The 14,100-nt window shown below is 35.6% G+C and overlaps 1 protein-coding gene across 1 annotated transcript; it reads right to left on the bottom strand.

Moving 5' to 3' along the window:
- Positions 1 to 1,671: 1,671 nt before the first annotated feature.
- Positions 1,672 to 13,180, bottom strand: LOC129952931 (inhibitor of Bruton tyrosine kinase). The gene is made up of 10 exons (XM_056065907.1): positions 12,689 to 13,180; positions 12,545 to 12,613; positions 12,301 to 12,491; positions 12,023 to 12,240; positions 11,578 to 11,948; positions 10,780 to 10,907; positions 4,293 to 4,436; positions 3,646 to 4,226; positions 3,459 to 3,582; positions 1,672 to 3,400 (listed from the first exon to the last, which is right to left on the bottom strand). The coding sequence occupies exons 1-10, from the start codon at positions 12,896 to 12,898 to the stop codon at positions 1,849 to 1,851; spliced, it is 3,588 nt and encodes a 1,195-aa protein (XP_055921882.1). The 5' UTR covers positions 12,899 to 13,180; the 3' UTR covers positions 1,672 to 1,848.
- Positions 13,181 to 14,100: the final 920 nt, after the last annotated feature.

Below are 14,100 nucleotides of genomic sequence, written 5' to 3'. Positions count from 1 at the left end.
GAAAGCTGTAAAACTCCAAATGACCTCTTTGCCCAAGTCAAAGAGGCTTGAAATAGTATCCCTACCACTATTATCACGAATCTTATTGAGAGCAGTGATAGAAAATAATGGTTTCTCCATAAAATATTGATTAGAAATCCCAATTTTGTTAATAAATGGAAGACGTGATTAAGATTTTTTGTATACAATTTTGAATAAAAAAAACGCATAGTGGCCATTACAGCATTTATTATTGTTTGTTTTTAATCGTAAATTTAATTAATTCAAATTGGTCATTTTAAATACCGATACAAATTAAGCTATGTAAAATCGATTTATACCTACATAAATTTTGAAATATATTGTAAAATCATTATGGTGAACTAAATTCTTTTAATAAGAAGAGGATGGGAAGGATGAGGCAAGGAGAGTGAAAAGTTGTTGTCCCAGCGAGGGAGACAACCATGGCAGGGTTGGTTGAGGCGATTTTTTCACAAGTCAAACAAGGTCATTGACGCTTAGGCCGGAAATTCATTTTTTTTTGTAATCGATTTAGGTTCAAGAACCCACGGCAGAGCTAGCAAAAGGGACATTGTTCCGGCAACCTGAACCGATGGCAAATATGTCGGTTACAGTTTATGTTTGTAAAGTTTATATATCGTACTTATCTGACATCAATTTTGCAGTTTTTTTTTTATCAAATTCGGCCATGATAGTGTTGATATTTACTGGAATATCAGTTGTTTATAAAAGATACAAGACACTTTCTTGTGGTACATCGTCTACAATTTTCGGATTGCTTTTGTTAATACCGTACTCTAAAGTGTCGGCATTTCATAAAATATTGTTTTCGACATTCAGTAAAATTTTGAGAAAAATCGAATTGATAGTTTTTTTTTACAAAAACAACAAACACCTAAACCAAACATTTTTAAAAATTTAAAATATTGGCTTCAAACTAATTTTATCTCATAGAAAATATTGTTTTCGACATTCAATAGATTTGTTTATATTTATTTCATCATATACAAAATATTGTTGGTAATTTTTAATTTCTTAAGAATAATTCAACTAACAACTTTTTTAATAAAACTCGAAAACCTACAATCCTTTCAAACAAGACAAATCGACAGACGGGATGAGGAGTTATCAGTGTGGGTCGCATCCTAGTGTCTTTTTCTGTTGTTGTTTTTTTGGGCTTTATTAAAGGCAATTGGTATTTAGCGACTTTTAGCCAAATGCCTTCCGAGAGTTAAGACTATAGATGATGCCAAACTTTTCTAAGACCTTTCTAAGATTCCGCGAACTTTTTTGATCTCTATCTTGCTGCCTCCAGTTTAAATACTAAGTTCAACTTGGTATCCACCGGAGATGAGTTATTAATCTGTTTCTCTTTCGCTCTGGCTTAGCGACACCAAAGGAACTTTCTTTTGGCAGGGATTGTTCATTCTTCTGGTACATAGACAAGAACCGGAACTTTTCGATAGTTTTATTTCTTAATTTCTTTCTAATCCCAAAGAAACGCCGATTAACAATTGTTTCAACGCTGATGGCAGTTGTAGAGTTTACAGCAGTGCCCTGGTAAACAGATTCAACTACTTCTTTTAAAAACCATAACAATAGATAGATTAAGTATCGCTACAGTTGTTTAATTCAGGAATCTTACAGATGTGATAAAAGAAACAAAATCTCTTTAATGTCAGCACATACAATATAAATGTATGTTTGGTAAAATTGCCTAAAATCCTTTATTTACTTTTGTTCTTAAATTAATTTTTGTTTTTGTCAAAATAAATCAAAATATCATGTCTATAAATATAGAAAAAACTATAAAAAATATTTTTTTTTGTTATAAATAAATAAGAATAATTAATTTCTTTGCCATATTGCAAAATTCATAGTCACTGGTCTTTTCTTACGTTCAATTGTTATAATCTCATCAGCGGCATTGTCGACATTATAAAAATGTCTCAACTCAGTTATTGCAGTCTCTTCTATTTGCGTCAAAACTAACGACTTGTTGCGCATTCTATCAATATATTCACGTTGCTTTTTCTCGTCCTCAAGAATTTTACTAAAACTTGTACGACTTGTAGATGGTGATGGCCCCGACGTCGTCGTCGCCGGTTTGGTTGGAGATTCTTTTGTTAAACTTGAAGGCGAATTCATAAATGATGATGAGTCTAAATCTGGTGGACTACTGATACCCCATGCATTGGGTCGAGCTTGGGGTACTTCAACAGGTTTTGAAGGTGTTAGAGGCATTGTTGTGTCTGACGAAAGTCGTTTTCTCTGTTTCTGAGAAAGTTTGTCCGCTCGTATTGGCGTGAATTCAGCTAAATTGATATTGAACTCCTTTGTGGGAGTAGTTTCTTCTTCGGGAATTACTTTCTCAACACGTGGACTGAGAGCAACTAGAGCTTCTCTGGGTTTTGGTTCCACTTTAAGAACTTCATTCGCATTCACCGCCGCTGCCGCAACAGGAACCACTGTCTTCTTTTTGACATCTCTTTTGTCGGCCACTTTCAGCCATGATTTGTACTCATCGTGTATTTTCGCCGAAACCTCATCTGCTTCTTGGATGACCTTTGACTTCTCAGACACACTGTCTTTTCTTGAATCTTGTAAACTCATTTCTTTCATTGAATTGATAGCATCTTGTTCATGTTGTCGTGTACTTCTCCAAAATTTATTCTCTTTCTGTTTAAGTTTTGTCTGAGTTTTGATAGTGTCACCTTCTTCCATTCTGTAGTCCAAATCAACCTCGAAATCATCAACAAAACTTAACAAAATCTCATCACTAACAGCCTCTGAGTCAGGAGTTATCATGCGATAATCGAATACTTCCTTAAACATTTGACGGTAATGTGCGTTAATGAAATTCAAGGCTTCTGGCTCGCATGATTCTAAACTTCTTTGCGATAGAACTCGGTACAAATTTTGACAGATAAAATTTAAACAACCAGTTTTTAAGACATTACAATTGTAAAGACATGCAAAATCCAACATCTCCCCACACTTTCGAATGTTGATCTTTTCCAGCAACAAAACCTCACAAACTTTCCGCAGATGATCGATGAAAAACTGATCACAATACACAACCATATTGTAGAGAAACGTTTCCGAATGGTTTTGCTTTCGAAAACTGTCTCCGTTCAAGGTGTAGAGGAAATCTATGATTGGTGTCATGTACTCCGGTGGTACTGTTGTCAAATTAACGGTGGTTGTCTCTGACCAGGTGTGTGTGAACATCAGATCAAAGTACTCCAGTCTCGAGACCAAAATGCATTTATGAGCATGAATTTCAACATCCCCAGCACATCGAATAGTGACATCGTAGAGTTTTGGAAAATCACCGCGTTTCAGGGCACTAAATCGATACTTGGATCTGTCTATCGATCGAGGGAGATGACTGGCGTGACTAGAAGGAAATCATTTAATACAATATTAATTAATACAATTTTTATTGTTGAACAAACCTTTTGATAAAGTTCGCTAAACTGTTAAGTTGGAATTTTTCAACAAAACTCACAAACAATGCCAAGATTTGATCTCGCTCAGGAGGACAATCCCGACCTAATGACTGCTGTATATCATCGAGATCTAAAAAAAAACGAGATTATAGTCAGAATTTATTTTTTGTATCGATTGAAAAGTAATGCGAACCATCTTCAGTTATAAAATAGTTTGTGTAGATATTTTTCAAGATCAACTCAAACATTTTCGCCGATAGTCTTTCAAAGTTCAAATGGATTTTCTTATCAGAGTAGGCCTCAACAATCTCTCGCAATCCTGCTGATCTTGAAAAGACTATAAATTTATGCGCATAGAAATTCTCTCCGTCCACATAAAACACCAAGTCATGGATATTGTCAAATTCACTCGAATCGTTTAGGAGTTTCTTGAAACTATATTCCTCGTCTATGAGTTTTGGTAGAACGAAATAATTTGCATAGCTTTCTTGGAGCACAGCAAATGAGGTAAAATCATCATCACAGAATACATCCACAGCCCGATCCAATTGAGCTATTCGCGACAGTTCAATTCGAATCTTTTGATCATTGCAAATATCTTTGCGCGATTGTCCGTCGGTGAACCAAGCATCGGCACTGCTCTCTTGGTAATTTTGTACTGGAACTTGATGGCATTTGCCGGTGTAGACATCGCCTTGCGATAAAATCAACACCTGATTGGCTTTGAAGAAGATCTTATCGATCTCGCTTACACGGATATGTGAAAACATACATCTTTCATAGAATAATACAAAAATTGGTATAACTGTTGAAATATTTGATAAGGTTCAATTTCTTTACCTGAGGTATTGTTGAGACATTTCATACCAAATGAAAACAACATTTGTTTCTGTTAGCATCAGAAGTTTAAGGGCTGACACTGAACCTTTTGACGATCTTGAATTGCCTCCACCAACCACTGATATGCTCTTAATTGCTTCTATTCTGTGGAAAATAATTAAACAAGATTTTTTTTATTAAAAGCATTCATTTTCAACAACAACAACAAAAAAACTTAAATCTACAATTAAATATAGTTTTGTTGTCTTTTTTCGTTTAGACTTATATTGTACTTGTAGAAGCTTGGAGCTAATTATTGGAGGAATTTCGGGGTCTTAAAGCGAGTTGTAGAGATCATTTCTTAGGAAAAAAGGCACAGATTCGCATCATTCTCGAGATAGGTTCAAAGATGCCGTAATTTGTACTGTGATAAAAGGTGGGCAGAAGAGAAATATACAAATCTTAGGTAACTTTGCTAAAAACTGGCGCAGAAAGAGTATTTCAGCGGTTTCGTGTCGTTTTTGGAATATATTCGCTGAAATTTAAGAAAACACCTTTTCTCGACATTATTTTTATGCTATTCTAATATATTTCAAAAACAAACTTGTTTAGACAACGGATCGCTTACAACAATAAAATTTGTTTAAAACCGTTTTAACATGATAATATTCTCAGCGTTTCTTTAGTTTAGTTAATTCATCAAACAGAGATTACATCAATCATCTTACAGACTTCTTAAAATTCAAATTAAATTAATATTTAAACGAAGAAAAAAAGAAATAATAAATACGTACGAATGGAAGTCAAAGTCTATTACATTAGAGACAGAATTGGTTTCCCTAACACAGCGAGTTATAGGTTCATTAACTGCGTAATTAACCCTATAGTAACTTACGTGACAGCATCCAATAGCAAAGAGCTCTACAGAGCAATATCTAGTTTTGGCATCCCTGTCAAGTTTATCCGTTTGTGCAGAATGACGATGGAGAATGCACGCTGCTCTATCAAGGTCGGAAAAGATATCACCGATGCATTTGATGTCAAAAAAGGTTTAAGACAAGGCGGTGCACTGTCATGCGACTTCTTTAATATCGTTTTGGAAAGAATTGTACAAAACTCAACCGTCAACACTAGAGGCACAATCTTCCCAAAGTCCATCCAATTACTCGGATAAGCAGATGATATTGACATAATTGGAAGATCAAAGCTTTATGTCAGTGGAGCGTTTTTGAGCATTGCGACGGAAGCGAAGGAGATGGGTTTAGTGGTCAATGAGGGCAAGGCCAAGTATATGCTGTCATCAAAAGAGCACATTAAACAACGACGTCTTGGACAAAACGTCACCATGGACAGCTATAACTTTGAGGTAGGATCCGCTATTAACACAGACAACGACACCAGCGCTGAAATGAAACGAAGAATAACTCTTGCAAATCGCTGCTTCTTTGGGCTTAGAGGGCAATTGAGAAGTAAAGTCTACTAGCAAGCATCTAAAATCACCATCTATAAGACACTCATCATACCGGTTCTCATTTATGGCGCTGAGGACTAGACCCTGTCAAAGAAAGATGAGAGCGTCTTAGGATGCTTCGAGAGAAAAATTCTTCGGGTGATTTTTGGTCCCGTACGCATAGATAGAGAATGGAGAAGATATAACGACGAACTGTACGGGCTGTACAGCGAAACTGACGTAGTTAAGGAAGACCGCGACTCAGGTGGCGCACGCAAGTGGGTGAAGACCTCAACCAACTTGGCGTGCGAAACTGGAGACAGCTAGCTAGGGACCGAGCTGCCTGGAGACGCATTTTAGTTGAGGCCTAGGTCCGCAAGACTATAGCGCCACATTAAGTAAGTAACTCACGTGGAATTAATCATAATCTCTAAGTTGACGAGAAAGGTATATCTAACTTAATTAAAGATAAAGGGTATGGGCGGTTGATATTATGCCACAGAATATCACGAATAAATAAAACAGAGAAGATTTTCAAGTGACTCTAAACCGATAAGTTTAAGGAATTTCAATATTCCATCCAAGTTTCCATACAACAAACCTAGCGAAATTCTTTTGGACTCTTTCAATTCTTAATGAATGAATTCTATAGAATGGGTTCCAAACCACACAACAATATTCTAAAATAGATCTTACGTATGCACAAAAAAGAGATTTAATATTATATGCGTCTGAAAAGTCTGATGAATTTATTTTTAATAAAACCAAGCATGGAGTTAGCTTTGTCAGCAATATATTTAACATGTTTGATAAAATTAAGTTTCAGGTCAAAAACAACACCAAGATCTTTCTTTTCATTGACTCTTTCAAGAACACTACTGCCAATTTTATATTCGAAGAAAGTAAGATAGTAAGAACGATAGAATGAAGAACATTGACATTTTAAAACGTTTAAAGATATTTGATTTTTCTTGCACAGCAAATAAAAGTCTTAGGGAATCATTGAAAATATCTGGCATTTCATTAACAAAAATAAGAAAGAGTAAGGATTCTAGGTGATTACCTTGAGGGACTCCTGATGACAAATGTACATGAGTAGAGAGAACATTACTAATGGAAGCAAATTAAATGCGTCCTATAAGATAAGATTTCAACCATTGCAAAATATTTGAATGAAAACCAATTCTGGTGACTCTATCAAAGGCCTTTGCAAAGTCAGTATAGATGACGTCAAACTGATACCCTGGCTCAATTTTATTGAGTACGTACTTTGTGAAAATAGAAAGTTTAGTAGGTTAGGTTTATGAGAAAAGTACAAATATTTAAACTGAATATTCAAGATAGAGGTTATTGATTTGGTTTATAAAGAATTTTACTACTTCTTGAACTTAAATAAATTGGATGGTGCAACAGTCCGTTGAGAACCAGGGCCTAATAACTTACAACTCTCAACCATTCCTGTGTGCGAGTAATGTTGTCAGGAATGGAGGGACCTACAGTTTATATGCCGAATCCTCGCAAGAGGCAGTACCCGTGAAAAAAACTTTAGATTGCACAGGCAGGAATCGAACCCAAGACCTCTGGCATGACAGTCCAACGCACTAACCATCATGCCACGGGTACTACACTTCTTGAACTTAGGTGGCCTCAAAAACTTTATATATGTGTTTTTGTTGAATTTTAAAAAGTAATATGTGTAATATGCAATAAGTGTGAAGAAATCTGCGTTTTGGTGGTGAGAGCAGACTTTGGAATTTAGTGACATAGGGTTTCTAGAACACCATTTTATGAAACTGAGGAATAAGTTGGTCCTCTTTTTTTAATTGTAAGCACTTAGCTTTAATATGCCAAAGATCCAGTTTGAGCATAAGAACAATAGGGATGAGTTGGAAAGGAGATGTCAGTGTACATTGATTTTTAGTTCTAAAACAATGCAATGACAGGAAAAGAAAGAGCGAAGCAAAGCTTTTCACATTGGAGCAGTACGACTAAAAAGTAAATTCCTAGAACCGTGAGCATTACAGTTAAGCTGTAAGCTGTGGGGAGAAGTTCAGTTTTAGCATAGTCTGTTAAATTAACTGTAAAATGTAGAGGTGTTGATGTTTTAGTGGCGTTGGATGATGTTATTTTCACCAATAATTTTAAAAGCTCTTCTAAGCCAAGAGGCTTAGGTATGGAGCACCAGCTAAGAGATGGAAGTTATACTCAAGTTTTGGACCTGCAAATGTATAAAGGTTTTATAAATTGTAGGCAGACCAAAGGACGAGAAACATTTCATGCGTCGTCAAAAGCAACCCAGGCTTTTACAGAGGGAAGATGAAATCGCTAACGCTTATTGAATGTTATGAGTTGGCATTTAGCAACGAGTTTTAAAAATTGTGTATCCCACCAAATCTGAATGTGTCAATATCCTTGTAAGTAAGTAGAATCAGAGAGAGTCGAAATGACGTTTTTTTATTTTCATATCATCAGCGTAGACGTAGAAAGAGACTGTTGAATCATTAATGACATTAATAACATCGTAGATGGTTGAGACAAAAATTAAAGGTCCAAATTCGCTCTCTTAAGGAGCTCCTAAATTTGCAAAGATGAGATCAGAGAGTAAAGACAACTTTATACTGATATGATCTAAGCCTTTTGAAAATGGAAAATGAAGGGCTTCAAATTTTAGATAAATAATCTGGTGATAATGCCAACTTTAATTCATTTCTGTAAATCGTTTAGGGTTTTGGAAACAAATAGGCTTGTAGTTAATAACATTGTTTTGTCTCCATATGTCTAGATTGTTTATTTGAATTTAAAAAAGAAAAATTAAATTTTGTGTAAGTCAGGAGCCACAAAGGTTTGTAATAATTATAATCGAATAACTTAATAAATTAAATAAATGTTTATAATGAATACAACTCAGGCAGAAAATAGCAAAACATCACTTGAAAGTAATCGGAAGAGTTAGAAGGTCTCTAAGTTATTAATATTGCAAAAAACCTATGTTGTTGGCCTGCCCACCGGAATTAATTTTGGTCACCACATGCTTTGAGTTGAATTACGTGAAGATCACTAAAGCACTTAAGGGGTTACGAATACCCTTAGAATGATTAAACACAGTACGAGCAATTAGGAAAAGAGGATAAGATTAGAAAGGAGAAACCGATGCACATTCGTTTTGAATGTCTGCACATTGTAATAAGTGGGAAATATTGAGCCTGGTAAAGCATTTAACATTCGTGTAGTGCGGCTAAAGAAAGAATCTCTGTACTTAACAGTACGGCCGAAATGGGGTTATAGGGTTAACTGGTGGGCAGTATGGATATTACGGTTAAATTGTTTAAGGGGAGGAATGCAACTATTTCAATAAAGCATGACAACACAACATGCATGAGACCTTCAAGAGAAGCAAATGTCTCGATAAGAGAACGATCTCCAATGATTTTCAGAGCTCTTTTTCAATGCTATCCAGAAGACTCAAGTACGTTATGCAACACCAGCCTAAATATATAAGAGTTATACTGAAGTTTTGGACGAACAAAAGCTTTGTAAATTATTGCCAGATCAGAAGGTGTAAACAACTTCTTACATCGTCGGAGAAAACCTAAACATTAAGCAGCATTTTTGGCGATGTCAAATATATGATCACTCCACAATTGATTTTTGATGCACATACCTATGACTGTTAGTTGTTCAATCTCCTCGATGCAAGTACCGCTCATGGATAGTGGCATTGGGGAAGGGTTACGCTTTTGTGACAGTAGACAGTTTTCGAAACATTAAATTCTACACGGTTTTTGATTCCAAATTGTACAACGTTGTCAAGATCAGAATTTAATTAGCTTATTATACGCTGCCTTTGTTAGTCCACATCCGAAGAACAAGGATGAGAATCTAAAAACGAATATGAAAAGCTGAGGGTATTGTCATCAGCGAAACAATGTAGTGGGTTAGAAGTTTCAGACAAAAGATGATTTATGAATTAAAGGAAGAGAGTTGGAGACAAAACGGAGCCCTGGGGCACACCAGCGTTTATTTTGTGGATATCAAATTTGAACAAGTCCAATACTACTTGAATTGAACGGTCCGAAAGTTAATTTCTAACCCAACAAAGAAGAGATTCGTCAATACCAAAAGCATGCATTTTCGATATGAGAGCTTGATGCCAAACTCTATCAAATGCCTTTAAAATATCGAGTGCAGTAATCTTACTTTCTCCAAAACGAAGTAAAGATTTGTTCACTGTTCGGTGAGACAAACCATGAGATCACCAGTGGGCCTATTGCAATCAAAGACATGCTACCGGTTATTAAGAAGCTTCCGTTCATCAAGATATTTCTTAAGCTGAAAATTGATCAGCGTTTCCATGACCTTGGAATGTAAGTGCAATTACACGATAGTTAGATGGTGACGAGGATTTGCCTTTTTTAGGGACTGGCTGGACAATGCAGTTTTCCATTCACTCGGAAAGAGACATGCAGAATAGGACAGATGGAAAAGCTTACGCAGTGGTTTTTCCAGCGTTGAAGAACACCTCTTCAGAACAATAGCGGGGATACTCCCCCGGCCAGCGGATTTGTGAATGTGAAGATCTTTTAGTACTTTAGCAATTGAACGAGTGCAAAAGAAGATTCGTCCCATGAAATGGTTTACGCTTTCAAGTATTTGAGGAGTCATATCACTCATTGACAGCATCGAATTAACAGCAAACTGTGCTGCAAGCAAATTGGCTTTATCAATCGAGCTTACAAAAGGAGTGTCATTGGAAACGAGCGTAGGAACTGACGATGACGTAGTGTTGCGCACAATTTTAACAAATGACCAGAAATGTTTACTACCTTTGGGGCTTTTTAGTATTTTGTGAAGTAATTTCTGGTCATACAAAAATTTAATGCGTCGAATATGTCCCTTACAAGTTTTTCTAGTTTTTTTTTCAAAAGAAAAAAGCGCGATTAAGTTTGACAGTAAATCACCTCTAAATTAAAAGTTAAGCTCTGAAAACAGAAATTGATTTCGCCGTTAGATAGATTATGAACAAAAATAACTGTTTTTAACATATTAAAATTAACTCACTGTGGTGGTTTGATGCTCTTCATTTTATAGTTGTAAAATAATAAAATCGTCTTGGCAGTTGTATAGCACGAAATGGCAAAGTTATTTGCTTCAACAAATTTCAACTCCGTCCTTTCAGGTAACGAAATCTAAAATATAGAAAAAAATACTTAACAAAATTATAACTATTGTAAAAGATCATTCATTTCGTGGTTTTGACTTATTAGAGGTGGTGAGGATAGCTAAGGTTAAATTGGCTATCCGTGAGTGGGACACACTTAGGCCAGTTTAAAGGCCCATTTACATGAATCTTAAGGCATTCTTAATAGCTCAATTAAACCATTTTGAGACGCTTACGAAACGTTGAAAGACTGAGTACGCTGATATGATTGAGATCGTTATAAAAAATTGTCCTAGATCTGGCATTTGACACCAATTAAGTTCAGTTGTCATTTAAAATGTCATTAAACTATTCGAACAAAGCATTAAGCTTATTTAAACTTACTACAAAAGTTGTCATTCAAATGTAATCACTTTTTGCGATGTCAAAAGCTCACTTCATAGGAAGTGGACCGTTAAAATGTATTTCTGTTATGCTTTGCAAATGATCTTCTTTACAAGAATGATCCTCGATATTTAGATGCATTAAAATTCATAAAATATCGCTGAAATTTTGTTCCTTTACGATAAATGGCAACGTTCAAACTTTCTACTAAAATAACACTTTAGTCAAAAGTAAAGCGATACGCTTTGATATTTATCAAGTTTTACCTTCGAAACCGCAAAATGAAGGACCCTCTGTGTTATATAATTATTTACCTGTTTTGGTACTGAGAATCGAGCTTCATTATTACTACTCCAACCAAATTGTCCACAATTTGCACCCCACACCCAAAGCATGTTCTTAGAATATGCCAACGAGTAAGTATCTCTGGCAATAACTCTGCTCAAGTTTTCCACTCCGAAATCTCTTAAAGTGACAACTTCTTTAAATGCAGTTAGTTTTTCTGGACAATCACGAACTCCAAGTTGCATATCCTCATTCAAACCACAAGCAAAAACGGCGCTTCTGTTGGTTAGAATAAGTGAATGTTTCTTCGAGGTACTAATGCAAATAATCTTCTCTCCGGCATTCTTTATGGGCACTTTGACTTTCTTTGGAATTGGTAAACTGTTTTCGGTTCCATTTCCTTAAAGATTGTTTAGAATTGTTTTTATTTTATTTTAAGCTCTCTAAAAACAGATAAGGTATCACGATTCTTACCTAATCGACCTCCTTTTCCGTGTCCCACAGCGTACAGTTGTCCTTTCTTGTCAACAAACAAACTGTGATAAGCGCTGAGTGAGATCAATTCGATGGACTTTTGTTCCTTTCGAAAGAAGTCAATGAACTGGGGTGTTGATGCCCCTTCTTCGTTACCAATGCCAAGATTGTAATTCTTATTCGATCCCCAAACTAGGAGCTCTGTTTTCTCAGCGGAACTAATTAAAATACCCGAGTTAATGGCTGCCATCTCGATCATTGCCAAAAGTAAAACTTACACATCCAAGTAGTCTGAAAAATCACAAAGCCTGCAGCAGTTTTGAAGTGGACTTCGTGTGTCCTCATCGAGGAGCTCGATGCTGGCTCCATAGCGAAGCAGAAGCACAGCACAATCAATACAGCCATAGTAGATGGATCTATGCAGGGCACTACTCCCAGATTCAGCATCTCTGCTATTGATTATAGCCCCCTAAATACAACACCCCATTAAAACGTAATATGACAACAGTGATATTTGTTTACCTGATTCAAAAGCCACTCGAGAATTACATAACGATCCACTGAAGCCGCCATATGAACCGCTGATCGGCCCTATAAAACGAGTGTCAATTATTTTGTTTATTTGGAACGATGATGTTGATCTTGTCACATCATCGCAGCACTTACCAGAGGATCTGTGATGTCGCAGAAGTTGCAACATTTCCTGGCAATAAATGCGGCAAGTTTGTCGTCTTCCACAGCCCTTTTCGTAAGAGCGGCTGTAATTTCTTGACCATGGAACTGTGATCGGCATTTTTTGGTACAATCGTACTCAATGTTGTTGATATTGTACTTAATATTTGGATGCGAGGTGGCAGTGTGTTTTGACGTATCCATTATTTTATCAATGAATTCGTTCTTATTTTTATTTATTTTTATTGGATAGGACAACTTTATTTTTGTTTAAATGTTTCTTGGTTGAAAGTTAAAAATACACTGCATCTGCAAACCGGTAAGGCAGAGTAAATAAGCTCGGTGGATTTTAGTTTTGGTAATAAAACTAAATAGTTTAAATTTCACAACACGGCGAAAGGCTTTTGAATGTGAATCAAAAATCCTAGTTGGATTTTTCAACAAGAGTGTTTTACGCAAAAGTCTGCAAACTGCAGATAAGAAAAAAAAAACAAAGTGGAAGCAAACCCGTTTTTTGACATAAGAAACGTCAGGCATATTTCGATTTTATGTGTTCCAGTTGTATGGATTGAAAACATAGGGCAAATTATATTTTGACGGTAATGCAGGACTTCTTAAGGGTTTAACTACATTAAATATTTTTAGAAAAGAGTTCATTGATAAGAAACAAAAATGATAAGCTTGAAGCCAAATTCATGAATAACAGTGTTTTGAAGACACAGTTGTTAAAATCTAATTTAAGACCCATTAAGGATCAACCTTTAAATAACTGATTTCGGAAAGTTTACAATAGTTCTAACTCATACATTAGTCTTCAAATCATGGACTTATGTGTGCTGCATACAAATGCTGGAAATATTGGTGGTTTACTAGTCATTCAGATCTAGGCTACAAGTGGGTAGATATGGAATTTGACACTTGTGAAACTCAGCTGTCATTTAAAGTGTCAAAATGGTTCTAAAATGATTGCCGTTTGAAATTACGGATCATTTAACAATAAACAACACGTAAAGAAATATTACAAAGAAGGCGATTAGATGTAAAAGTAATTGGTAAAATGGTGCATTATAAAAATTTACTCTTTATCAAAAACGTTGCTGCTGCAAGTGCAAATATTGATGATTATTCATAAGTTTTGATTTTCCGGCTTTTTCTGCAATTAAAAGTGTCATAGATTGATTGTGAATATAGTTGGTTTGAGTGCAAATTTTAAAATTTGTATACATTGAATTCACACACAAACTTATAAATTCATTAACTTCTAAGTTATTTTAAATAAGGTCATTGATGCAGCTTGGAACCTAGTTGTTAACTTAAATAAGTCGACGTTAATGGAAATCAAAAAGTATGGAGCCAGATCAAGCACTGACGAGAAATTGTGTTTTAACAACGAATGTTGCCAAAGA

This window comes from Eupeodes corollae, chromosome 3, assembly GCF_945859685.1.
Source record: "Eupeodes corollae chromosome 3, idEupCoro1.1, whole genome shotgun sequence".
Lineage (NCBI taxonomy): Eukaryota > Metazoa > Arthropoda > Insecta > Diptera > Syrphidae > Eupeodes > Eupeodes corollae.
This window is presented reverse-complemented; position numbering and strand designations above follow the sequence as displayed.

Bases quoted from the DNA above. Each gene is read 5' to 3' on its own strand.
- LOC129952931 (XM_056065907.1), bottom strand. From the start codon at position 12,898: ATGGATACGTCAAAACACACTGCCACCTCGCATCCAAATATTAAGTAC. The intron at 12,241-12,300 runs GTAAGTTTTACT...TATTTTAATTAG, and splicing joins TTTTCAGACTACTTGGATGT to TTCCGCTGAGAAAACAGAGC. The intron at 3,401-3,458 runs GTTTGTTCAACA...ATTTCCTTCTAG, and splicing joins TTAGCGAACTTTATCAAAAG to TCACGCCAGTCATCTCCCTC.